This window comes from Penaeus chinensis, chromosome 18, assembly GCF_019202785.1.
Source record: "Penaeus chinensis breed Huanghai No. 1 chromosome 18, ASM1920278v2, whole genome shotgun sequence".
NCBI classification, from domain to species: Eukaryota; Metazoa; Arthropoda; class Malacostraca; order Decapoda; family Penaeidae; genus Penaeus; species Penaeus chinensis.
The window spans coordinates 2,274,277-2,299,276 of NC_061836.1; the positions used below are offsets into that span (position 1 = coordinate 2,274,277).

The 25,000-nt window shown below is 44.5% G+C and overlaps 1 protein-coding gene across 1 annotated transcript in view; it reads right to left on the reverse strand.

Moving 5' to 3' along the window:
• The window catches only part of LOC125034454 (serine-rich adhesin for platelets-like), a 232,001-nt gene that overhangs the window by 54,881 nt on the left and 152,120 nt on the right, over nt 1–25,000 (reverse strand). Inside the window, exon 7 of the mRNA XM_047626207.1 lies at nt 17,292–17,467. Within this exon, the coding sequence (XP_047482163.1) occupies nt 17,292–17,467 (176 nt within the window). The remainder of the gene's footprint in view (nt 1–17,291; nt 17,468–25,000) is intronic.

Here is a 25,000-nt window from a genome sequence, read left to right on the forward strand (position 1 = left end):
AATACCAAACCACACCCCTTTCCTTTTCCCCTTTCCAACCCCAAACCCCCCAACCCCCCAATTTTATCTCCCCCCCCCCCCCCCCCATAGATATTTCCCTTTACGACCCGAAGAGCGGGGCGCCATCTCCCGGGGGCCCGTAAATAATACCTTTATTTATGGGTGGGGGGTCCTAGCATATATCGCTACTTAAATTTTCCCCTTTAAAAGGGAAGCAATTAGATCACTTTGGCAAAATAAAAGGTTTAATACTGTTGAATAAATAAATTCGATTGATAGATAAATATATACAATCAGATAGATGAGTAAATAGACAAAAAACTATGTAATATGAATACAAACAAATACACGATAAAATAAAGGAATAGCCGAATAAATAATTAAAAACAAAAAAAGTTTGTCGATATAATTCTCTACCCCCGCATTCCCCAAAACAAGCCCAACCCGACCTAAAAAACTTTCATACTTACATCATCCCATACAAAGGGTACACCCCCCACTTAAAAACAAAAAAAAGGATTAGAACACACAACACACATACACGGTCCCTCTCCACCGAATAAAAAACCCAAACGAAAACCCACCGCCCCGTTTAAAAATTTTTAACCCCCAGCTTTTTCCCCCCGCAACAATGGCCCCCCCTATCCCGGCCGTGTATGGAAAAATTTTTGTTTCCCCCTTTTCTTTCCCACCCCCTAAAGGGTAAAGGGATCAGAAAACCCCCCATGAAAAACCCGGAAAGGGCGGGCCCGACACACCTATTTTCGGTCGGCCTAAATAACCCAAAACCCCAAGCCCCAGCTTCTTAAATAAAATTTTAATGGGTTTACTTACGCCCAAAAATTCCAAAAGGTTTAAAAATTTTGCAAAATTTAAAACGAAAAATATTTTAAAAACCTTCGAAATCTGTTCCCGAAATCGGGACAAAAACCCCGAAACGAAGAGTAATAAAAAATAATGCTTTTCTAAAATAAAAGACGGTTTGGAGGGAAAACCAAAAAAAAATTTTTATATAAACCAATTTACACCAAAAAAAATTTCCAAAAAATTTAAAAAAAAAATCAAATTTGGGGAAAAAAAAGGCAAACGAAAAAATAGAGGAAACAAACAGAGAGAAGAGAGAGAAGAAAGGAGAGAAGAGGAGGGGGGAGAGGGGAGAGAAAGAGGGGGAGAGAGAGAAAAAGAAGAAGAAAGAGAGGAGGGGAGAGAGAGGAGAAGAAGGGGAGAGAGAGAGAGAAGAGGGGAGAGAAGAGAGAAAGAAAAAAGAAAGAGAGAAGAGATAAGACAAGCACGTAAACCCCCAAAAGGGGAAATGAGCACCCGGGCATTGCAACAAGGGAAACAAATTTTGGGGGGGGGAGGGAGGGGGGAAGGGGGGAGGGAGGGAGGGAAAAGGAGGGAGGGGGGGGGAAGGGAGGGGGGGAGGGAGGGGGAGGGGGGGGGGAGGGGGGGGGGAGAGGGGGGGAGAGAAAGAGGGGACAAACAGTGAAAGCAAGGTAGAACTCCCCCCCTTTTTGCCGCAATTTCCGAAAAAACCCCAAGGGTTTCCACCCCCCCCCCCTTCCCCCCCCTTCCCTTTCCCTCCCTTTTTTTTTTCCCCCCACCCCCTTTCCCCCCCCCCCCCCCTTCCCCTCCCCTTTCGCCCCCTTTCCCCCTCCCCCCCCTCCCGTCCCCCCCTTTCCCCCCCCTTTCTTCTTTTTCCTTCTTTCCCCCTTCCTTTCCTTCCCTCCTTGTTTTCCCCCCCTTCTCCCGGGCTTTCCCCCCCTTTTTTTGGGGCCTCCCCCTTTCTTCCCTCTCCTTTCCTCCCTTCCCTCCCTTTTTTTCTTCTCTCTTCTTTTTTTCTCCCCTTCCCCCCTTTTCCCTTCTTCTCTCCTTGTCGTCTCCCCTTCCCTCCCTTTCTTCTTCTCTCCTTGCTTTCTCCCTTCCTTCTTCTATCTTCGTCTTTTCCCTTTATCTCCCTTTCTTCTTCTCTCTTCGTCTTCTCCCCTTCTCTCCCTTTCTTCTTCACTCCTTGCTTTCTCCCTTTGCCTCTCCTCTTCCTTCTCTTCTTGCCTTCCCTCATTGGGAAATGAAAGGGGAAGGGAAAGGGATAGGAAGAGGGAAAGCGAGATGGAGGAAGGGGGGGAGGAAAGGGAAAGCAAGGGAAGGAAAGACGTAAAGAAGAGGGAGCGGGAGATAAGAAGGGGGAAAGAAAAGGGGGAAGAGGGGAAAAAAAAGAAGGGTAAGAGGGGTAACCAAGAAACGGAGACGAAAGATCATAAAAAAAGGGAGAGAGAAACAAGAAAGATGATATTTTGACTTCAGATTACGGGCACCAAAAAACAGAGGGGAAAATACGAAAGGAAAAGAAAAGGAGGGCGAAGAGGGAGAGAAAAAAAAAATGGGGGAAATACATATACAGGGCGAAAAGTAGGTGTAGAGGAGGGGGAGGGAGGGGGAGGAAGGGGGAGGAGGGGGAAAGGAGGGGGGAGAAAAGAAAGGGGGAGGGGGGGGGAGAGGAATTGAAAATGTGGGGGAGGAGGGGGAGGAGGAGGAGGGGAGGGGGAGAGGGGGAGGGGGAGGGAAGGGGGAGAAGGAAGGGGGGAGGGGGGAGGAGGAGGAGGAAAGGGGGAGGAGGGGAGGGGAAGGAAGGGAAAGGGGGAGGATGGGAGGAGGGAGGAAAGGAGGAGGGGGAGGAAAAAGGGGGGGGGGGAGAAGAGGGGGGGGAGAAGGGGAAAAAAAGGAGGAAAAAGGGGGATGGAGGAGGCCCGGGGGGAGGGGGGAGAGGAAAATAGAAAACGGGAGGGGAGGGGGAGGGGAAAAGGAAGGGGGAGGAAAAAGGGGGGAACCCGGGGGTCTAAACCAAGGCTTGGGCTCCGGTTTGGGGCCGTTTAATACCTCGCTGACCGGGCTGAAGGAAAATTTATTTATGATTTTGGAAACAAGTCCTGGGGGCAAAAAATTTTAAAACACACACAACAACCCCAACCCCACCAAAAACCAAAACACACACACACAACAACACACAAAACCCCACCACACCCCTCTCTCCCCTCCAAAATCACACTCTCACACACACCCAGAAAAAAAGAGGAGAGAGAGGGGAAGAAAAGGGGAAAAGAGGGGAGAAAGGAGAGGAAAGAGAGATTAGAGAAAACGGGAAAAAAGACCCCCCATTACATTATTCTCCTTCTTATCTTTCCTCTTCCCTCCCTTTCTCCCATTCCCCCTTTTCCTTTTTTCCTTTGGGAACTTCGGCAAAGCACCCAAAAATTTGAAAGGTGTTGCAAAGGGGAAAAACGCAGAACAGTAAACCGTTTTTCGATACAAAAATTACGCAAGACCACATATACTTGTCCTCTAAAAAACAATAAAATGTAAAAAAAAAAAAAAAAAAAAAAAATAATAATGTGGTAATATACTTGCAAGAATTTTTTGGTTTGATTTTAATATAAAGCCCCACCCAATCTACTCTTTGTTATTTTTTTTTTGTCTGTAATCTTATGGGCTGGGAAATTCGTTTTTTTTTAAAGAATTTTAAAAATTTTTTAAAAAAAATTCTTTTAAAATTTAAAAATGATTTTCCCGCTTTAAATAAAACATTTAAAAAACAAATTAGCAAATGAACCCGATAAAAATGATAGATAAATTTAAAAACAAAAACATAAAACTTAAAATTAAAAAAAGACAACCCAAAAAAAAACAATAAGATAAATAAAGAACTTCAAAAAATTTTCCCGTCGGTTGTGTTGTTGTTGGTGTTGGTGGTGTTGTTGTTGGTGGTGGTGTTGTTGTTGTGGTAGTGGGTGGTGGTGGTGTTGTTGTTGTGGGTGTTGTTGTTTTTAGGTGGGGTGGGGTGTTGTTGTGTTGTGTTGGTGGTGTTGTTGTTGTTGTTGGTGGTGTTGTTGTGGTGGTGGTGTTGTTGTTGGTGGTGGTGGTGTTGTTGTTGTTGGTGGTGGTGGTGGTGGTGTTGTTGTTGGTGGTGGTGGTGGTGTTGTTGTTGTTGTTGTGGTGGTGGTGGTGTTGTGTTGTGGTGGTGGTGGTGTTGTTGTTGTTGGTGGTGGTTGGTGTTGTTGTTGTGGTTGGTGGTGGTGTGTTGTTGTTGTTGGTGGTGGTGTTGTTGTTGTTGGTGGTGGTGGGTGTTGTTGTTGTAGGTGTTGTTGTTGTTGTTGTTGTTGGTGGGTGGTGATGTTGTTGTTGTCTGTTCGGTGGTGGTGGTGGTGGTGTTGTTGTTGTTGTGTTGTTGTTGTTGTGGTGGTGGCTGTTGTTGTTGTTGTGGTTGTTGGTGGGGTGGTGTTGTTGTTGTTTTTTGTTGTTGGTGGTGGTGTTGTTGTTGTTGTTGGTGGGGTTTGTTGTTGTTGTTGTTGGTAGGTGGTGGTTGGTGGTGTTGTTGTTGGTGGTGTTGGTTTGTTGTTGTTGTTGTTGGTGGTTGTGGTGTGTTGGTGCTTGGTGGTGTGGGTGTTCGTTGGTGGTGGTTGGTGTTGTGGTGGTTGTTGGTGGTGGTGTTGTTGTTGTTGTGGTGGTCTGAACTGGTATTTGGTGGTGGTGTTGGTGAACTGGCGGGTACTTGGGTTATTGTTTCTCCTCTCGTTGTAAGTGTTTTTATGGTTGTGTTTGTTTATTCTGGGTAACAATATTCCTTTAGAGGGGATTACTGGGTTGTATGTTTGTTGAGTTTTGCAGCGTTTGATGATTATTTATGGTGGTCTATTGTTTGTTTTTGCGCGGCGACTTTTTATTATGGTTGTCTGTTATTTTTTTGTTTCTGTTGTGTGTTGTTGTTGGTGGTGTTGTTGTTGTTGTTGGTGGTGGTGGTGGTGTTGTTGTTGTTGTTGTAGTTGTTGTTGTTGGTGGTGGTGGTGGTGTTGTTGTTGTTGTTGTTGGTGGTGGTGGTGGTGGTGGTGGTGGTGGTGTGGTGGTGATGATTGATGATGATGATGATGATGATGGTGATGGTGGTGATGGTGGTGATGGTAGTGATGTTTCCTGTTATTGTTGGAAGTGGCGATGGTGTTAATGTTGATTTTGATAATGTTCTTGAAAATGTTGATAATGCTGTTGTTACTTATGTTGACACTGACGCCCCGAAGACGTAAAAACCTCAGATTTGTTATCTATCCCCCCCTCTCCCCCCCCTTCCCCACTCAAGCATTAGAAAAGCGACACGGATTTTCCACTTCCACACAGGGTCTTTGGAGGAGGAGGGTGTGGTTGAGGGAAAGAGTGGAAGAGGGGGGAGGGGGAGGCGAGGGGAGGAGGAGGCGGAGGTGAGGAGGAGGTGGGGAGGGGGAGGGGAGGGGGAGGAGGAGGAGGAGGGAGGAGGAGGAGGAGAGAGGGGGAGGGGGAGGGGGAGGAGGAGGAGGAGGGAGGAGGAGGAGGAAGGGGGAGGGGAGGGGAGGTGGGGGAGGAGGTGGGAGAGGAGGCGGAGGGGGAGGGAAGAGGTGGGAAGAGTGGGAGGAGGTTTGTAGGGGAAAGGGAGGGGTAGGTCAGAGTGTGGGGATATGTGTGGGGGAGAATGTGATGTGAGAATGGTGGGGGGGGGGGGTATGTGTCGGGAAAGGTGAAGAAAGGTGTGGGGGGAGAGGTGAGGAGGGGTGTGGGGTCAGACGCAGAAGGATGTGGGCATGGAGTTAAGAAGGGGTGTGGGGGCAGAGTTAGAGGGGCGTGGGGGAAGGTGGGGAGGTGCGTGGGGGTAGGGCGGCCACTACCTTGACCTTTCGGAAGTCCCGCTCTGGCTCTTGTCTCGCGCTCTTTGTCCACAGCTGCAACGGACGTCTTAGAATCTCATAAGAAAAAAAAATAGCTTTCTCGTTTCCTTTCTTAGATACAAAGAGAAGGCTCAATTATATATATCCTGTGCAATGACCCCGAAAAACAGAGAGAGAGAAGAGAGAAGAGAGAAGAGAAGAGAAAAGAGAAGGAGAGAGAAGAGAAAGGAAGGGAAGAGAAGAGAAGAGAAGAGAAGAGAAGAGAAGAGAAGAGAAGAGAAGAGAAGAGAAAAGAAGAAAGAAAAGAGAACGAGTAAGGAAAAGAAAAGAGAAGAAAGAGAAGAAGAAAAGAAAGAGATAAAAAAAGGAGAGGAGAAGAGAGAAAAGAGAAGCTATACACCTTCCCACCCGCCCATTACCTTCCTCCTTCCTCCCCTGCCCTCCTGCCCCCTCCCCTCCCCCCTCCACCACACCCCCATCCAATCCCAACCCCCTCCCTTACCCCCATACCCCTCCTACTCCTCCTCCCAAGCCACTGTTCCATACACCAACCCGCCATTTTCCTTTGGCAAAGAGAACGTGGCATGTGGGCTAAACTGCACGCAAGATAACTCGGAGCTGAACCGACATTTAATCGGAGAAATTATGACGACGCGAGGGCGGCTTCGGGTAATCAGACCGGCGGAGCTAGGCGTTGGGTTAGGATGCGGCACTCGTGAGAGGCGGCACTACCGGCGGCCCGGCACCTCCTTGGCGAGAGGGAGGGAGGATGGGAGGGAGGGAGGAGGAGGAGGGAGGGAGGGAGAGAGAGGAGAGAGGAGAGAGGGAGAGAGGCGGAGAGGGAGAGGGCAAGAGGGAAGAGAGAGAGACGAGAGAGAGAGGAGAGAGAGTGAGGAGGTTACTGAGAGAGATATGAGAGAGATGAAGGAGAAGCGTTGGGAGCGGAGAGAGAGGAGAGAGGGGAGAGGAGAGGAGAGGGAGAGGGAGAGGGAGGAGAGAGAGAGAAGAGAGGGAGGGAGGGAGGGACGGGAGGGGGGGGAGGGGAGGGCGGGAGAAGGAGCGGAGGGGAGAGAGGGAGAGAGGGAGATGAGAGAAGATGAGAGAGAGAGGAGAAGAGAGAAGAGAGATGAGAGGAGAGAGGATAAGGAGAGGGCGTGAGATGAGAGCGAGAGTGAGAGGGAGAGAGCGAGAGAGTCTTACGAAACTTCTAATTTATGCAATGGCGACAAATCCTGGTTTTAATCTGTACGTTTTTTTTTTTTTTTTTTTTTTAGGTACGAACTTATTCAAGCTATTAAGATAGAGAAAAATGTGACAGGAATTAATAAAGCCTACGAACTCATTTAAAATGTCCTTTCTCGTCTCAAATCCAACTTAATTACACGCTATTATTATTCGTCGTCGTTCAATCACTATGGTAGGAGAAGATAATAAACACACCTTTACATCCACGTTAAATTTTCCTCAACACCAAAACACATGCGTTAATTCCTGTCTGCTCACGCCATTACACCTAATTTCCAAGGCTTCTCTAGTATAAAATAATTCGAGCGCTTTACGTTTCTCACAATTAAAAGAAAAAGAAGAAAAACAATCTGGTTTTGCAATCCACCCGACGCACCTTTTACACGGCGCACTATCACCGGAGAGAGATAACTGGTTTCTGGCGAGCGCATCAAAGTGGGTTATATCACATGACGTAATTCAAACAGGCTTCTTGGCACATCGTTGAAAGTATTGATTGAATAAGAGTTCTATAATCATGACAGTATGAATAAAACAAGCTCCTCATTGTGCTTGAGTAGGCAAAACTCAAAATAGAAAGAAAAACACGAAATACTGTTTCCTTACGTTCGAATCTGTGCAGGTGGTTCAGGATCGTAAGTGTCATGGCTGTGGGCGTAGAGGCTGCAAAAATCATCATTATGAGCCACCTTTGTCAGAAGTGCTTGCTGCGTCCATCTGGCAAGCACTTTAGGGAGGAGGCGAGCAATTGGTGGGCGTGGCGGGTGGACATTACGGGACTTATTTCTCTCGATAGTGGGCGTGAAAGAGAGCTCACCGGCGAGGACACGCCCACAGACGCGGCATCCTGCCTTGCAGAAGACACCTTATCCGGGCACGCTTGTTTTCCACTAGTCTACTTCATCCACCAGGCGTCTATATATTGTTTTTTTCCCCTCTATTTTCTTATTTTAGGATGTCACGCATGAAACACCCGTTATGAACAGCACCGCGAGTCACATAACAAAATCGAAAGGCGGGTCACTTTACCCAAAACAAGGAGACCGGTGGCGATTCCCGACGGAGAACGGGGCATGATTATAAAACACACGGAAATACAACACGTACTCCGGAATATAACACCGTAATTCGCAATTCATTGACATATATGCACAAACTTCCCCTTCCCCCTTACCCCCCTTTTAACCCCTCCCCCCTAACTAGCTAATTGAAGAAGCACTGGTCAATAAAAATTATATTAATTTAGCGCCGTAACAAGGTGAGAATGGAACGGAGCGGGAGGGGAGCGGGAGGGGAGGGAGGGTGGGAGTGGAGGGAGGGGAGGGGAGGGGAGGGGAGGGGAGGGGAGAGGAGGGGAGGGCGACGGGGAGGGGGAGGGTGGGGAGGGGAGGGGAGGGGAGGGGAGTGGGAGGGTGATGGAGGGGAGGGGAGGGGGACGGGTGAGGGGAGGGGAGGGCGAGGGGAATAGAGGGAGGAGAGGAGAGAGAGGGTGATGAAGGGAATAAGGGAGAAGGGGAAGAGGAGATAGGAGGGCAATAGGAGGAGGGAGACTCTTCAGGTAGAAGGGCAGGGAGGGTGGGAGGGAGAGAGAGGGAGAGTGAGAGGAGGGAGAGAGGAGAGAGGGAGAGAGGGGAGAGGGAAAGAGAGAGAGAGAGAGAGAGAGAGAGTGAGATGACGAGATGAGAGAGAGAGAGAGACGGAGAGACCGAGAGTGAGAGAAGAGAGAGTGGAGGGAGAGGGGGGGGGAGAGGGAGAGGGAGAGGGTGGATGAGAGTGAGAGTGGGAGGGGTGGAGGGAGGGAGGGAGGGAGGGAGGGAGAGAGGGAGGAGAGAGAGGAGAGAGAGAGAGAGAGAGAGAGAGAGAGAGAGAGAGAGAGAGAGAGAGAGAGAGAGAGAGAGAGAGAGAGAGAGAGAGAGAGAGAGAGAGAGAGAGAGAGAGAGAGTCTTTACGAACTTCTAATTTATGCAAATTGGCGACAAATCCTTGGTTTTAATCTGTACGTTTTTTTTTTTTTTTTTTTTTTTTTAAGGAACGTACTTATTCAAGCTATTAAGAGAGAAAAATGTGACAGGAACTTAATAAGCCTACGAACTCATAAAATGTCCTTTCTCTTCTCAAATCCAACTTAATTACACGCATTCATTATTCGTCGTCGTTCAATCACTATGATCAGGAGAACGATAAAAACACACCTTTACATCCACGTTAAATTTTCCTCAAACACAAAACACATGCGTTAATTCCTGTCTGCTCACGCCATTACACCTAATTTCCAAGGCTTCTCTCGTATAAAATAATCGAGCAGCTTCGTCTTCCTCACAATTAAAAAGAAAAAAGAGAAAAACCAATCTCGGTTTGCAATCACCCGCACGCAACCTTTTCACACGGCGCCCTATCACCTGAGAGATAACAGGTTTCTGGCGAGCGATAAAAGGGGGTTATATACACATGACGTAATTCAAACAGGCTTCTTGGCACATCGTGAAAGTATGACTGAATAAGAGTTCTATAATCATGACAAGTATGAGATAACACAAGCCTCCTCATTGCGCTTGGAGAAGGCAAACACTCAAAATAAGAAAAAAAACACGAAAATACTGTTTCCTTACGTTCGAATCTGCTGGCAGGGGTCTCAAGGAACGTAAGTGTCATGGCTGTGGGCTTAGAGGCTGCAAAATCATCCTTATGCGCCACCTGTCAGAAGCTGCTTGCTGCGTCCATCTTGCAAGCACTTTAGGGAGGTGGCGAGCACTTGGTGGGCGTGGCGGTGGACATTACGGGCGTGTGGGCGTGAAAGAGAGCTCACGGCGAGGACACGACCACAGACGCGGTCATCCTGCCTTGAAGAACTGACACTTATCCGGGCACGCTTGTCTTCCACTAGTCTACTTCATCCACCGGCGTTATATATTGTTTTCCCTTTATTTTCTTCTTTTAGATGTCCACGATGAACACCCGATGAACAGCACGCGAGTCACATAACAAAATGAAGGCGGGTTCACTTTCCCAAACAAGGTGACCGGTGGCGATTCCCTGCACGGAGAACGGGGCATGATATAACACACCACGGAATACAACACCGTAACACCGGAATATAACACCGTAATTACGCAATCATTGAACATATTGCACAACCTTCCCCTTCCCCCTCTACCCCCCCCTTTTAACCCCTCCCCCCTAACTAGCTAATTGAAGAAGCACTGGTCAAAATAAAAGTATATAATTAAGCGACCGTAACAAGGTGATGAAATGGAACGGAGCGAGGGGAGGGGAGGGGAGGGGAGGGGAGGGGAGGGGAGGGGAGGGGAGGGGAGGGGAGGGGAGGGGAGGGGAGGGGAGGGGAGGGGAGGGGAGGGGAGGGGAAGAGAATAGAGGAGAGGAGAGGAGAGGAGAGGGGAGAAGGGAATAAGGGAGAAGGGGAAGGGAGATAGGAGGGCAATAGGAGGAGGGAGACCTCTTCAGGTAGAAGGAGAGGGAGGGTGGGGAGGGGGGGGTTCTGGGGGCGTTCCCCTTCGTTACTGGCTTTTGTTCCCCCAAGGACGCCGACGGGGAACTTCTTACTTGGGCGCCGAGGGGGAAAATAGCAGAAGCAAGATGTGCAATACTCTTTACAGGCAAGAGACCCTCTCGTTGCGGACCAGTTTTGACTTCCCTTTAAAACCCTAACTGTTTCTCTCTACAAACTGAATTAAGGCCTTTCTTTTTACAGTAACAAATTGAAAAAAAAAAAAAGATCTTGAAAAAATAAGTATCTTCTCTTTAAGATTAACACTGAAAAACTCACTACAAAATGATATATACAGAAATAAAATTCATTATCTTGATTCTGAAGCTGACATAAAATGTATGAGGTGTTTATGAAACCAATTTTCGAAATATTCAACTGTAGAGGAAGACAACGCCTTACAAGAAATTACAAAGTTTCTATTCAATTAACAGTTCTTCCCTTCTCACAAGCAATTATAAAAATAATAATAATAATGGATTCACTAAGTACACAACTGCATCAATCAATTTTTCCAAACATATGTAAGTCTCTTGATTTATCTTCATCATCACTATATATTCCTTCCACTTGCAGAACAAAAACACAAAAAAATCCAACACAAACACAGAGGAACGTGGAACCCGTCTCGACACACGCTGTCCCTCCGACGGCCACCTCGACACTGAGATGAAACGACACCGGCAGCGTAGAGATCACTGGGGGTTGCCAAGTGCCGCCAGACAGCGCGACGGCCGGAGAATCATGAATGGGCAGATGTTTCCCAATTACAATACATTACGTTTGTGCAATGTAGTGGAAACGCCGTGCGCAAATGAAATGACTTGATTGGAAAGAAAACTGGAGAGAAATGGCCTTTTTTCCCACCGAAAAGCAAAACTGTAAACATCAACCTGGTTCTAGAAATGACCAAAATGAACACCCTTGCTTGAAACCAACCCAGTGAGTCTACAGCAAACAGACAAAAAAGAACCTCCATTGAAAACCATACAGCCTCGATATTTTCCCCCCAGCAAATTCACAGACTTTCCTCATCTAATCTGCCACTAAACCTCACAACAAACGCGAAAAAAATACAACTTAAAATACAAAATTAACTATTTTTCCATCGCCCGAACACAACCTCAGTTCCTGACACTGTACCCCCTTCCCCCTTCCCCCTCCTCCCTCTCCCCTACCCCCTCGCATCAAGCACATACATAAATCCCAATTCTTTTAAGACGAACTAATGAAAAGTCGAGTTCGTTAAGAGTCGCCAGAGAGCGAGAAATGACACTTGACAGACTCCTATTGACAGTCAAGGCCAACCGCAGTATATACGTGCGGTTCTCACCATGACCGCATTACTGCCGCCCACGAAAACACAGGTGAGAGAAAGAGGAAAAAGTAGTGTTAATCGATAGAATTGGAGGTACTTACAGAGATAGGATAAAGGGTGAGAGAAAACGAACTGATTGTTGGATAGGCCTAGAGAGATTGGCAGAGAGGGGAGGGGGAGGGAGGGAGAGGGGAGTAGGAGGAAGGGAGGGAGAGGGGAGAAGGAGCGAGCGAGAGAGAGAGAGAGAGAGAGAGAGAGAGAGAGAGAGAGAGAGAGAGAGAGAGAGAGAGAGAGAGAGAGAGAGAGAGAGAGAGACAGAGACAGACAGACAGACAAAAAGACTATACTAAAACAAACAACGACAAACCACCCCCACCCCCCTGAGAGAATAGACACAAAGAATAAGATAAACAACAAGAACTGTCCATTTAAACTTTTGTCTCCGAGTTATAAATACCAGGGACTTGCACGAAAGGTCAAATGTATTTATCATACGGTAAGCTTCTAGATTTTATCAGTAGGTACTTGTTAGCAGAAAAAAGGAGGGAGAGGGGGAAGAAGGGAATGAGGGAGGGAGGGAGGGAGGGAGGGAGGGAGGGAGGGGAGGGGGGGGGAGGGGAGGGGGGGGAGGGGGAGGGGAGGGGGATGGGGAGGGAGGGAGGGAGGGAGGGGACGAGGGAAGGAGGGAGGGAGGGAGGGGTAGGAGGGAGCGAGGGGGGAGGGGGAGGGAGGGAGGGAAGGAGGAGGGGAGGGGGAGGGGAGGGAAGGGGGAGGAGGGAGGGAGAGAGGGAGGGAGGGAGGGAGGGAGGGGGGAGGGAGGGAGGGAGGGAGGGAGGGAGGGAGGGAGGAAAGGGGAGGAGGAAGAAGAAAATAATGATGAAGAAAAAAATCATGATAAGAAGAAAAGTAATAAGAAAAAGGAGAAGGAAGAGAAAGGCGGTGAAGACGAAGAAACAGAAAAACGAAAAAGGGAGAAGGAGGAGGAGGAGAAAAAGAAGTAGAGGCGATGGTGGTACAAGAAGATGAGCAGTATATGAATGAAGAAGAAAAACAGTAAGAAGAACAAGGAAGACGGAAGATTGAGAGTAAGAAAAAAAGAGGATGAAAAGGGACAGAAAGAAGGAGAATTAAAAGTAGGAACTAGAGCAGATGAAGAAGAGGAGAAGAAGGAGGGAAGTGAAGGAGAAGGAGAAGAAGAACGAGAGAGCAAGGAGACCCGAAGGAGAGAGAAAGGAGAAGGAGGGAAGTGAAGAAGAAGAACGAGAGAGCAAAGAGACCCGAAGGAGAAGAGGGAGAGGAGAAGGAGGCGAGCGAGGAAGACGAAGGAGAGAAGGAGGAGGTGAGCGAAGGAAGCGAAGGAGAGGAGGAGGAGGCGAAGGAGAGAGGAGGAGGTGAGCGAAGAATGCGAAGGAGAAAGGACATAACGAGGAAAACTGAAGGGAAGGGCAGGGCACGACAGCGGGGGAGGGGGAGAGGGGGGGAGGAGGGGGAGAGGGGGCGTGCGCATGACAACCTCGGGCTTCATGACTTTCTAATTCCACGGCGGTGCATGATCTTCAGGGGGAGAGGAAGGGGGGGAAGATGATGATAATGAAGAAGTGAAGACGGAAGAGAGAGAGAGAGAGAGAGAGAGAGGCCCGGCCGGAAGGAAGACGAAAGGCATCAAGCTCGGGAAAACGTTTTAATAAGGAAAAGGCAGGATGGAAGTCTTCGAAAAATCACTCCATGAATATCGATACCAAGAAAAAAATATATATTTCTATAATAATAATAATAATAATGATAATAATAATAATAATAACAATAATAATAATAATGATAATAATAATAAAAAAATAATAATAATAATAATCATAATCATAATCATAATAATGATAATAATAATAAAGAGAGAGGGGAAAGAAAAGGAAAAATGAAGAAAAAAGAAAGATTGAAAGGGAAAAAAATTTGCACAAGTATGTATGCTTGTATGTATGTATGTATGTATGCATGTATGTATGTATGTATGTACGTATGTATGTATGTATGTATGTATGTATGTATGTATGTATGTATGTATGTATGTATGTATATATGTATGCATGTATGCATGTATGCATGTATGTATGTATGTATGTATGTATGTATGTATGTATGTAATCCTCTTTAAAAAAAAAAAAAAAACACACACACATCAAAAGAAACAGACATTCAAAAAAAAAACCTCAGAGAAAGACCCTCGGTCAGCCCGGCCCGAGGACAGCGCACCCACGCCCAAGCACGGAGCCCAAGCACGTGCTCTTTCCCCTCGCACTTTCCCCTCACAATCGCCTTGCATCGACGCCCACCGGCCCCCTCCGCGTCTGTCGTCAGCGCCACAAAGCAGACCTCAAGATTGGCTTGCTTGCTGCTGCTTGGCCCAACTTTCCTTCGCTTTCTCGGCTTCCTGTTCATTTTCTTTTTTTCTTTTCTTTCAACAACGTGGTTTGCAAGCCATTAGTTAGGAATTCCCGGCGTTGAAATGCGAGGCTGAAGTCCTGTCTGATTTATGGCTTCGCTTTATTTCGTTTTCATGCTGGGAAAAGCGTTTAATTTACAAACAGATAACAAGATTTCATAAAATATATAACTAAATAGATAGATAGACAGAAAGATAGATAGATAGATAGATATAAGAATTTGTTAGGAAAAAAACCCAGAAAAACAGATAATAAAATTCGTAAAAAAAACAAAACAACAGGATTACAAGACAAAATTCCTATTTAAAAAAAGGAGCTTGCAGATTACTATTTATAAAAACACTTTCAATATCAAGTCCACGGTCGCCTGTATATTCCAAGCATGATCCTTCCCTTCACAAGCATGCTAATCGGTCCTTAGTTCGCCTGCGTTTTCTTAAGAGTATTTCCGGGGACTTTAAAAAAAAAAAAAAATGCGGAAAATGTGGAGGAAGAACTTGTGGAACCCTGTATGATTTTATACACTGTATGGTTAAGGTTTGTATACATGCACAGAGATAGAATCAGAAAATCGGCGGGAGAGAGGGAAGATGGAGAGGGAGAGGGAGAGGAAGAGACAGAGAAGAAGGAGAGGGAGAGGGAGAGGAAGGGAGGGGAGGGAGGAGAGGGAGGGAGGGAGGGAGAGGAGGTATAGAGAGGGAGGAAGGGAGAGAGAGAGAGCGAGAGAGAGAGAGAGAGAGAGAGAGAGAGAGAGAGAGAGAGAGAGAGAGAGAGAGAGAGAGAGAGAGAGAGAGAGAGAGAGAGAGAGAGAGAGAGAGAGAGAGAGAGAGATGGAAGAGATCATGGTTAGGATCCCTATCAGGGCAATACATGAAAACACAATAATCGAGAAATACAGATAAATTGATATATCAATAACAAGCCGACCGGAAACCATAAAAAAAGAGACACCGTAAACAAATTAACGCAGTCCCCCCCAGCACATAAATGAACTATATTTTCTATAGCTTAAAAAAAAAATCAGGGGAAACTAAACAAAACAAATTCCAATACCTCCCCACCATCACACGACCATTCCCTAATCAAAAATACCAAAACCAATACCACCACGACCTGAGTCTATTCCACTTTTTTTTCGCAAATTTCCGAATCTAAACAAAACAGACAAAGGATATATACACATTCCCCTTTCTCTCACCACAGCCCCCTGCTTTCTCCTGCCACAGGATGTTAAGAGTTAAACGCTAACAGGATGTTCACTCTCCTTGACACCTCTTTAAGATTTGATCGACGAAGACAATCATTTGAAAACAAAGGAATGTCGATATCATTCTGCATTTTTTTTTCGTTTGTTCTGCGTTTCCGACTCAAAATCGAGCGGGAAATATATGTTTTGTGAGGAATATTCTCGAAAATTCTGTCGCTTTTAGCACTCGGACTGAATTTAAGCCCGAAATGTTAGTGGAAAAAAATAAATACTTTTTCTAAGACCATCCTCCATTCCCTCATTTCGCAAACTTTCTCGTCGGATATATATTTTCTTTCTTTCTTTCTTTCTTTCTTTCTTTCTTTCTTCTTCGTCTTCTGCTTACTTTTCCTTCGTTAGCTTTTGTTATCGCGAGGAAATCTTCGTTCGTGAGAAATCTCAATAACATTCGCCAAATCAGCTTTTCCAAATTTGTATTATTTTCTAAATACCGAATACCCCCCCCCCCTACTAACAATTACTTATTTCTGAAAATAATAGAAAAAAAAACACCAAAATTCCGGTTCTTCAAACGAACATCTCCAGGACTGACTGACTTACCTTGAAAGAAGTCGATCATATACATCCACATACCAAAAAAATGATAAAAAAAAAAAACATTTACACTTACCTTTTTTTATAATCCGCCTTCTGTTGTGCCGAAGGTCCTATGAAACCTGTCATTTGAAACTTCAAGCAACCGCCACCGAGATGAAAGACGTCTTTGGTATCATGCTGGTCAGAATTATTCCTTCTCTTGTACCCTTTTATTATTTTTCTCTCTCTTTTGTTCTTCCTTTTCTTCTCCTCTAGTCCGTACTACTTCTTTACCCATGTTTCTCTTATTTCTCTTTCGCTTTACCTTCTAATCTATGAAATATCTTTGGTTTCCACTTCTTCATTTCCTTTCTTTCGTTATTCAGCTTTCCCTTTACTTAATTCTCCTCTCCTCCTTCCTTTTCACTACCTTCCATCCTTCCCACTTCCCTATTCCCTCTCCCTTGTTCTCTCCCTCTTTCTCTTCCACTTCCCCCTTCCTTCTTCCTTGTTCTCTCCCTCTTTCTCTTCCACTTCCCTCCTCCTCTCCGAACCTTCCACTTCTCCCTCCCTTCTTGACAAGCATCCCTAAGATCCTTCACGGTCGCCGCCTGTTCCTCGCCGTGAGAATCTTCTGAAATGTCAGCAGTACGACCCTCGCTTCGGCTCGCTTTACGCCGCTTCAACCCCATTCGAAACCAATTCATTATCGAGCCTCGCGAATAAGTTGGCTAAATGACTTAATCATTTAAGTGCGCATTTTTTGCATATTATGCCGACACTGACGCAATTTCCCCGTGCTTAGCCTCCCGAAGTAAAGAAAGTTAGCGAGTGCCTAAGTGATTTAACAAGCGCAGGTAGAACAGTGGCGAGAAGCAGCTTTCCCTTAACAGCCTTTGCCCGAGGCGTTCGGAAACCCTGAACGCCTCCCCAGGCCTTCTGTCGCTTCCCCTGGGGGCTGCTACACCTTGGGGAGTCTGCTGCGTTCTCTCTAGATCATTTCTGCTCCATCTCTGCTTTAGCCCTGTTCTGCTCTCCCCAGCAGACGTCCTACAGCGAAAGGGGGTCGTGAGTGACACGGGTACAAGAGAAGGGTCATTTCTCGAGCTTTAACGTGCCGTCATGCAGTAAAGTGAAGGCCAATTAAGATAAATAAGCTTAACACACTAAGATTAGCAGCACCATTAAACACTACAATTACCACATGCAATGTAACATGAAAGCAAATAGAGTTAAATCTTTTTTTTCTTTTTTTTTTTACTGAAGCACCTCGACCCTCTACCTTGACAGCAGCCTCCACCCCATCAACACTCACCCTCGCGCCATGAGTACTCGATCTCGTCCTCGAAGTTCCTGCCAGAGGACCCGTACGTGTGGCCTATAGTGTGGGCGTGGGCGTGCGTGTGGGCGGCGACATCCCTCACGCCCTGACTCCACGACCGCCTCCAGTTCCGAGGTCGCCATCGTTTGGAGCGCTGGCGCATCCGTACCCTGTGAGAGAGGGACAAAAAGAGGACATGATAAGAATGTAAACAAAACAATAAACAGAAAAAAAAAAACGGATAAACAAATGAATAAAAAAGAAAGAAAGAAAATAAATAAATAAAGACGCGAAAGCAATAGCAAGAAAAAAGTGAAAATGTAGACTGTCAATTAAGAAAGAGAAAGAGACAGAGACAGACAACGAGAGAGAGAGAGAGAGAGAGATAAAGAGAGACGAGAGGAAAGTGGGTTACATGGACTCCACTCCCCCCCCCCCTCCTCCTTCCCCTCCACCCTACCCATCCCCTCTCATCCCCCCGGGCGTGACTGTGGGAACTCTTCAAGGGTATTAATTGTCTTCATTCATTCCAAAGGGAAATGTATCACACACACACACAATGGCGGAGACGATTCAGACACTGATCACCCCCACAACAATCTAATTAAGGCAACAATATGCAAATGTCTCTCCATTTCCTACTCTTTGTTAGGATGTTTACCTAATATAATGATTCCATATTATTACTACGGTTTCATCTTGATCAATATATGTGCTTTCAGAGCGAGAGAGAGAGAGAGAGAGAGAGAGAGAGAGAGAGAGAGAGAGAGAGAGAGAGAGAGAGAGAGAGAGAGAGAGAGAGAGAGGGGAGAGAGGAGGGAGGGAGGGAGGGAGGAGGGAGGGTAGGAGGGAGGGAGGGAGGGAGGGAGGGAGGGAGGGAGGGAGGGAGGGAGGGAGGGAGGGAGGAAGGGAGGGAGGGAGGGAGGGAGGGAGGGAGGGAGGGAGAGAGAGAGAGAGAGAGTTTCTGTAAAAAGAAAGACAGATTGACGCAAAACAACCAAGAGCATGGCAACAACGATAACACATTAATAACAATAATGAACTAGTAAATAACATAATAAAAATAATAACATGACACCAACAATAAGACCGACGACAGCACAATAACAATAATAACATGATAATTCTTCAATAACAACACGTTCCTGCCCGATAGATCAATAACAGTCGACCTTAAAGTGGATAACACTGCACGAGAAAGTTTTACCCGTCAAGAGAAATGGCAATTGTCGAATTATTTTGGTAAATGGCGAAACTGTGGAAAATAAGTGCGGTCTGATCGTTCTTCCTTTCGATTTTATTCATATTTTCTATTTCTATGTAAAAGAGAAAGGAAAGGAGAATAGAGAGGAAGAGAATGGGAGAATGAGAGAGAGAGAGGGGAAGGAGGGATTGACTGACAGACAGACAGACAGAGAAAGAATGTATATGGATAAGTAAATGTACTGTATATATGAATAAATATGTGTGTGTGTGTGTGTGTGTGTGTGTGTGTGTATGTGTGTGTGTGTGTGTGTGTGTGTGTGTGTGTGTGTGTGTGTGTGTGTGTGTGTGTGTGTGCATGCGTATGCGTATGCGTGTGCGTGCGTGAGTGTGTTTGTGTGTTTGAATGTGGACGTATATGTGTGTATGAGCATGTGCGTGTATGTTCGTACATGTGGGATGTGCGCACGTGCTTTCTCCCTTCAGTCTATTTGTTTAAGTGTACGTACATACACGATCGTTTCCAAGTTGCAGAGTCACATAAACAGAGATAGCAATCGCCAGGTGTGTGAACAAGTATTCTGGCTGCGTGTAATCCCCTCATCGCGATACTTATATCTAATTGCACAGATCCGTTACACATTTATATATATATATATATAAATACCATAAGATATTTCTGATGACCTCTTGACCTAAGTTGCTGCCGTTAGGAATTGCATCTCTTCATTTTTGCTATTAATGCTGTGCGCAAAAACGCGCGCACGCACACACACGCGAAGACACACACACACACACACACACACACACACACACACACACACACACGCACATACACACACACACACACACACACACACACACATATATATATGTATGTGTATGTATACGTGTATGTGTATGTGTATGTGTATGTGTATGTATATGTATATGTATATGCACATATATGTATATGTATATGTATATGTATATGTATATGCATATATATATATATATGTATATGTATATGTATATGTATATGTATATGTATATATACACATACATATACACACACGCGTGTGTGTTCATGACAGTGATTCACAACACTGAGACCGTCAGTGTCACTAAACAACTGCTATTCGCCGGCACTTCAACTGAATAATTGACAAAAATAAACTCACAACTTCAAGCCAAGGACATTGCAAACTACGAAACCAAGACAATTCAAAAGAACAAACCGAAAACAAGTACAAAACAATAATAACAAATAAATACAAATGAAATAAAATAAGACAAAATGATAAAATTCGTGGGTGCCTCTCGCGGATGCCCCTCGCGGATGCCCCTCGCGGATGCCCCCGAGCGAGAGAGGATGCTGATGCCCGAAGTGGATGGTGGGCGAGAAAATTGATAAATAATAATGATAGAAATATGCGTGATGATTCTATTCATTCCTTCTTGTTGAGTCCTGAAGGGTTAACATGGGCAACAGAGCGATGTTGCAAAGGTGTTGGGTACGTGTTGCTGGGTATTTGCGGGTATCTTGAAGTGGGTATTTGACCGTAAAAAGAGGTGAATGAGAATAATAAACATAATGTTAATTGCTGTTCATTCTTTTTAGAACAATTAACAGAGAAGAAATGAACTCGTGCACTGAACACAAAACACAAATAATATAAACAAAAATATACTGATTCATAGTTTTCAGTATTAAAAAAAATATATATATACTGTATGAAGAAACGTAATGGAAATCTAAAGTTCATGAAATACAAATAAAATCTACATAAAAACAGAACGACAAAGATATCCACAAAACAAATACACGGACAAAGGAAGTGATAAACAAACAAACAAGTATACGACCCAATAAACAAAATAACAAGCGAGGAAATAAGCAAACAATTACACACGAATTTACAAAAAAAAAAAGAAAAAAGCACAGACTATAAATCCTTAACAAAATAACACGAACACACAAACCAATGATAAAAAGTGCACATTAAACACAAATAACAAATGAAAAACACACGAAAAAATAGACAAAGACGAATTACCTAATTGCATGATTTACGAGAAAGCGAACACCTCGTTGAAGGTCCCAGGGTCATTAACGGAAAATAAACGACCCTGAATTTTGTCATTAAGCTACCTATAATTACCAATGGGTCTTAATAAGAGGCACTTATTCAATCAGACCTAAAAAAAAATTACTTAATTCCTTATACCTTGCAAACCTATCTATGTCTACCTCGTTTCCTTCAATAAAAATTAATTATAGATTTTCCTCGAGATTTTGTTATTAATTTTCTTGTTTGTGTTTAGTTTGTTTGTTTATTTGTTTGTTTTTCTCTCTAAGGCCTGTAATTGTTTCTGTCCTTGTGCGAGAAACTAAACCTGAGGAATTGAAGTTGATAATAAGTATTGGTCAAGTGCTTGGAGACATTTCATAATAACGAGGTTGTTTGTTGTAATGTGCAAAGTGGTGCTGGGTATTTTGTTTTCATAACCATGCTACGATATTCTTGTATATCATTTGTTTTTAAGATCTAAGTTGCTGGAAAATATGAATTTAAATAACCTAAATTTATGCCATTCAAGTTATATATATATATATATATATATATATATATATATATATATATATATATGTATGTATGTATGTATGTATATATGTATGTATATATGTATATATACACATATATACATATACATACATATATATACACATGCACACATATATACATATACAAATATTATACATATACATATTTATTATACATAAAACATATATATATACATATCATTCATTCATTCATTCATACATACATACACACATATATATACATACACACACACACAAAGACACACACACACACACACACACATATATATATATGTATATATGTATATATATGCATATATACACACTTGTATATAATATATACATGTGTGTGTGTTTAATGTATATATATATATATATATATATATATATATATATTATACATACATACATATATATATGCATAAATACACGTATGTATAATATATACATGTGTATGTGTTTAATGTGTGTATGTATATGTATATGTATATATATACATATATATACATATACATACATATATATACACAGCAAACATACAGACATCCGATATAACACACTACAAATGTAGGTCTAAGCATAATCATCTCACAAATATCTCCTAATTTCTTAATCTTAGAATGTATTCTCGGCATTTCCAGCCACTTCCTGCCGCCTCCCCTCCGTTTACATCCCGAGGGCCATGTGGGCATCAGGCTTTATCAGGAGCAGTGCATGACACTCCTGCATGACAGCGTGGGGAGTGACAACACACTGAATCTCTTTTTCCAATAGTTTGATTTCTGACAACACTTTTTCCAACAGTTTGAATTTTGATTTTATTTCTTCAATATTTTGAATTCTGACGAAACTTTTTCCCAACAGTTTAAAATCTGACAAATGTTTTTTCCAACATCTAAAACTCTGACAACACTTTTGTTCCAACAGTTTGAATACTGCCAACACCTTTTCTCTCTCAACTATATACTTCCCTTACCATTTATTGAGCAGAGCCTCGAGCCTCGAAGAAAATGTATGCCACTGAGGCGTCAAGGCAGGCAAGGGCAACGTGACTGCCATGGTGCCTGGTGAGGGTTCATGAGTGCCACAATCGAGCTCGTGGCACTCTTAACCGTCACTCGCTTCCTCACACCCACTCGACACAGGCGACGATATTTGATAAGTTCAAATAGAAACTATATGTATCTAACTATATTTATTTATCGTTTCCAATAACCTACGTTTACTGCTTTTGTTAACGAAGTACTACAATCAACGCGAGGATAGTACTATAACTAGCGTGACGTCACCGTTCATTCACAAGAAGGAACCAAGATGTTTACTACTGAGACACAGACACGGTAGCGCGTGGCAATTTAAAATTTACGGAAGCACTGATACGTTTTATGCAACACCTTAACACTGAGGAGATGCTGTGCGTACGTCCGTTATGATAACCGCGTGGTGGACTAGTGGGAGGGCTGGCGAGGCTGAACATTGTGGGTCTCGCTGGAAAAAAAAAAAATATTACTTGACTTCACTTGAATGAGTCACCCGCCGAGCGCGTTCGAACGGCCGGTGCGTGACTACGGCTTACAGTTGTCACGAACGTTTGACCGATTTCACCATGTTTCTTCTTTTAGCTCCGTAGTTTATAGATAATTCACTTAATCTTCCTCGTCCATGCTTGAACATATCGCTTTGTCGTTATATAAATGAATGGAATTAACTTGAACTAATTTTTTTGAGAAAGAAAGAACGAGGTGACGAAAGCAATTGAGATGACAGAGATGGACGCAGCCTCCCGACGGTCGCCCTCCATCACACTCACGATTTTTTACTTTATTCAATAGGTTAATAGTGTAAGCCAATGCAGTCACTCCTTCATAAGTGTTGAATATCTAGAATTAAATGCAAAAATATCTGGAACAAAATACGCAAAGGAAGAGAGAGAGAAAAAAAATAATAGCATCTTATCTATAGAAAACGGGACGTACACTTCCATACAACATTTTTTTTTTTTTTTTTTTTTTTTAATCCCTATTATACCCTACTAATGCACAACACATCAACCAAAATACGAAATCCTTTCTCTATATAGGAAATACATAACAATTACCCCCACTACAGGAAACGTTACCCCGCACACAAATGTTATGAGCGAAATACCCATCTCTCTTTTTTCCCTCGTTACGTTTTCTCTCGATGAAGGGGGGGGGGGGAGAATGTGACATTTCCGTGAGTCACGAGTCGGTTGGAGAGAGAGAGAAAGAGTAAGAGGGGGGAGGGAGGGGGAGGGGGAAGGGAGGGAAGGGAGAAAGAGAGGGAGGGAGGGAGGGAGTGAGAGAGAGAATGATAGAAATATAGATAGAGATAGGTAGATAGATAGATAGATAGAGAGAGTGAGTGAGAGAGAGAGAGAGAGAGAGACAGAACAGACAGAACAGACAGACAAATATACACACAGACACACAGACAGGCACACAGACATACAGACAAACAAAACAGACATACAGACAGACAGACAGAACCAGAAAGAAAGCGAGAGCAAGAGAGCGAGAGCGAGAAAGCCCACAAGCGCCTCGTAAGTTGTCATTCTCGCTTTTTAAACAAACACGTCGGGGTCAGCAGGCAAGACTCGACCGGTCAGTCTCACTTAACCAATCACTTCAAGAAAAAAAAAAAAAAATCAGTAAATAGTCATACATATCTATCTATCTATCTATCTATAAACACGATCAACCTCCTCCCCCCCTCTCCTCACCCCCTCCCCCCTCAAAAGAAAGAAAGAAAGAAGTTAGAATATGATACCCTTAATTTAATAAATTACTCTGCTTTAATTTCCGTCCGGGTTACGATCGACACCCCTGCCCCCCCCCCCCCCCCCCACTCTCCCTCCTCCCTCTCTCCCTATCACAGCCTCACCCCCCCTCTTCCCCCACTACCCCAGAAGACCTCCCTCCCCCCGGTCCTCATCTACTTCACTTTGACCTTTATACACCTGGACACAAGGGCTAATTTCTGGCGTCGTGGGACAGAAGGGCAGGCTACGAAAAATAGATTCCTCTAGATGAAAGTTAATTAATAAATCAATAAAAAATGAAATGAGGGGAAAATATGTTAATATGTGTTTTGATGTTTTTTATCAAGATCTTAATAGTTTGTTTAACCCATTGGTTTTACTTCAATTGTAGGGGGAGGGGGTGCTGCTACCCCCCCCCCCCCCCGCCCCCCTTGGTCTCGACGCCTGAAGTTGGATATTCGGGCCCATACCACAATAATGCCCCCACTAAGACCCCTCAACCCCTCTCTCTAACCCCTCTCGTTACCCCCAACGCTGACCTACAAACCCCCATGCCCATTCGAAACCCATTCCAACCCTTTTTTATTCCCCTCTGCTTCCTCTCCCCCGATTTCTCCCCTCCATCCCTCTCTTCACCCTCCCCTTCCCCTCTCATCTCCCTCTACACCCTCCCCGTTCCCTTCTCTCCCTCCTCTACACCCTCCCCCTTCCCCTCTCATCTCCATCAACCCCTCCACCAAATTCCTCCCCTCCACTTCCCCCTATACAGCCCTTCTTTCCCCCTCACCCCCACCCCCACCCCCACTTCCCCTCTTCCGCATCCGGCCTCACCCTCACTCGACCTAGGATAGCCTCAGGCCAAGGGTGATGAGAGACCAGCGACATTTCCGATGAGAGAGGCTACCTGTCACCTCCGCGTCCCGGTAGAAAGGAGGAAATGCTTGATAGTAGGTAACAAAGAGAGGGGGAAGAGGGAGAAGAGGATGATAAAAAATATATATACGCATACCCATGTACTCGCACATAGAGAAGAACACGCACATATACACGCATGGATGTATTTATCTATTTATGTGTCTCTCTCTCTCTCTCTCTCTCTCTCTCTCTCTCTCTCTCTCTCTCTCTCTTTCTCTC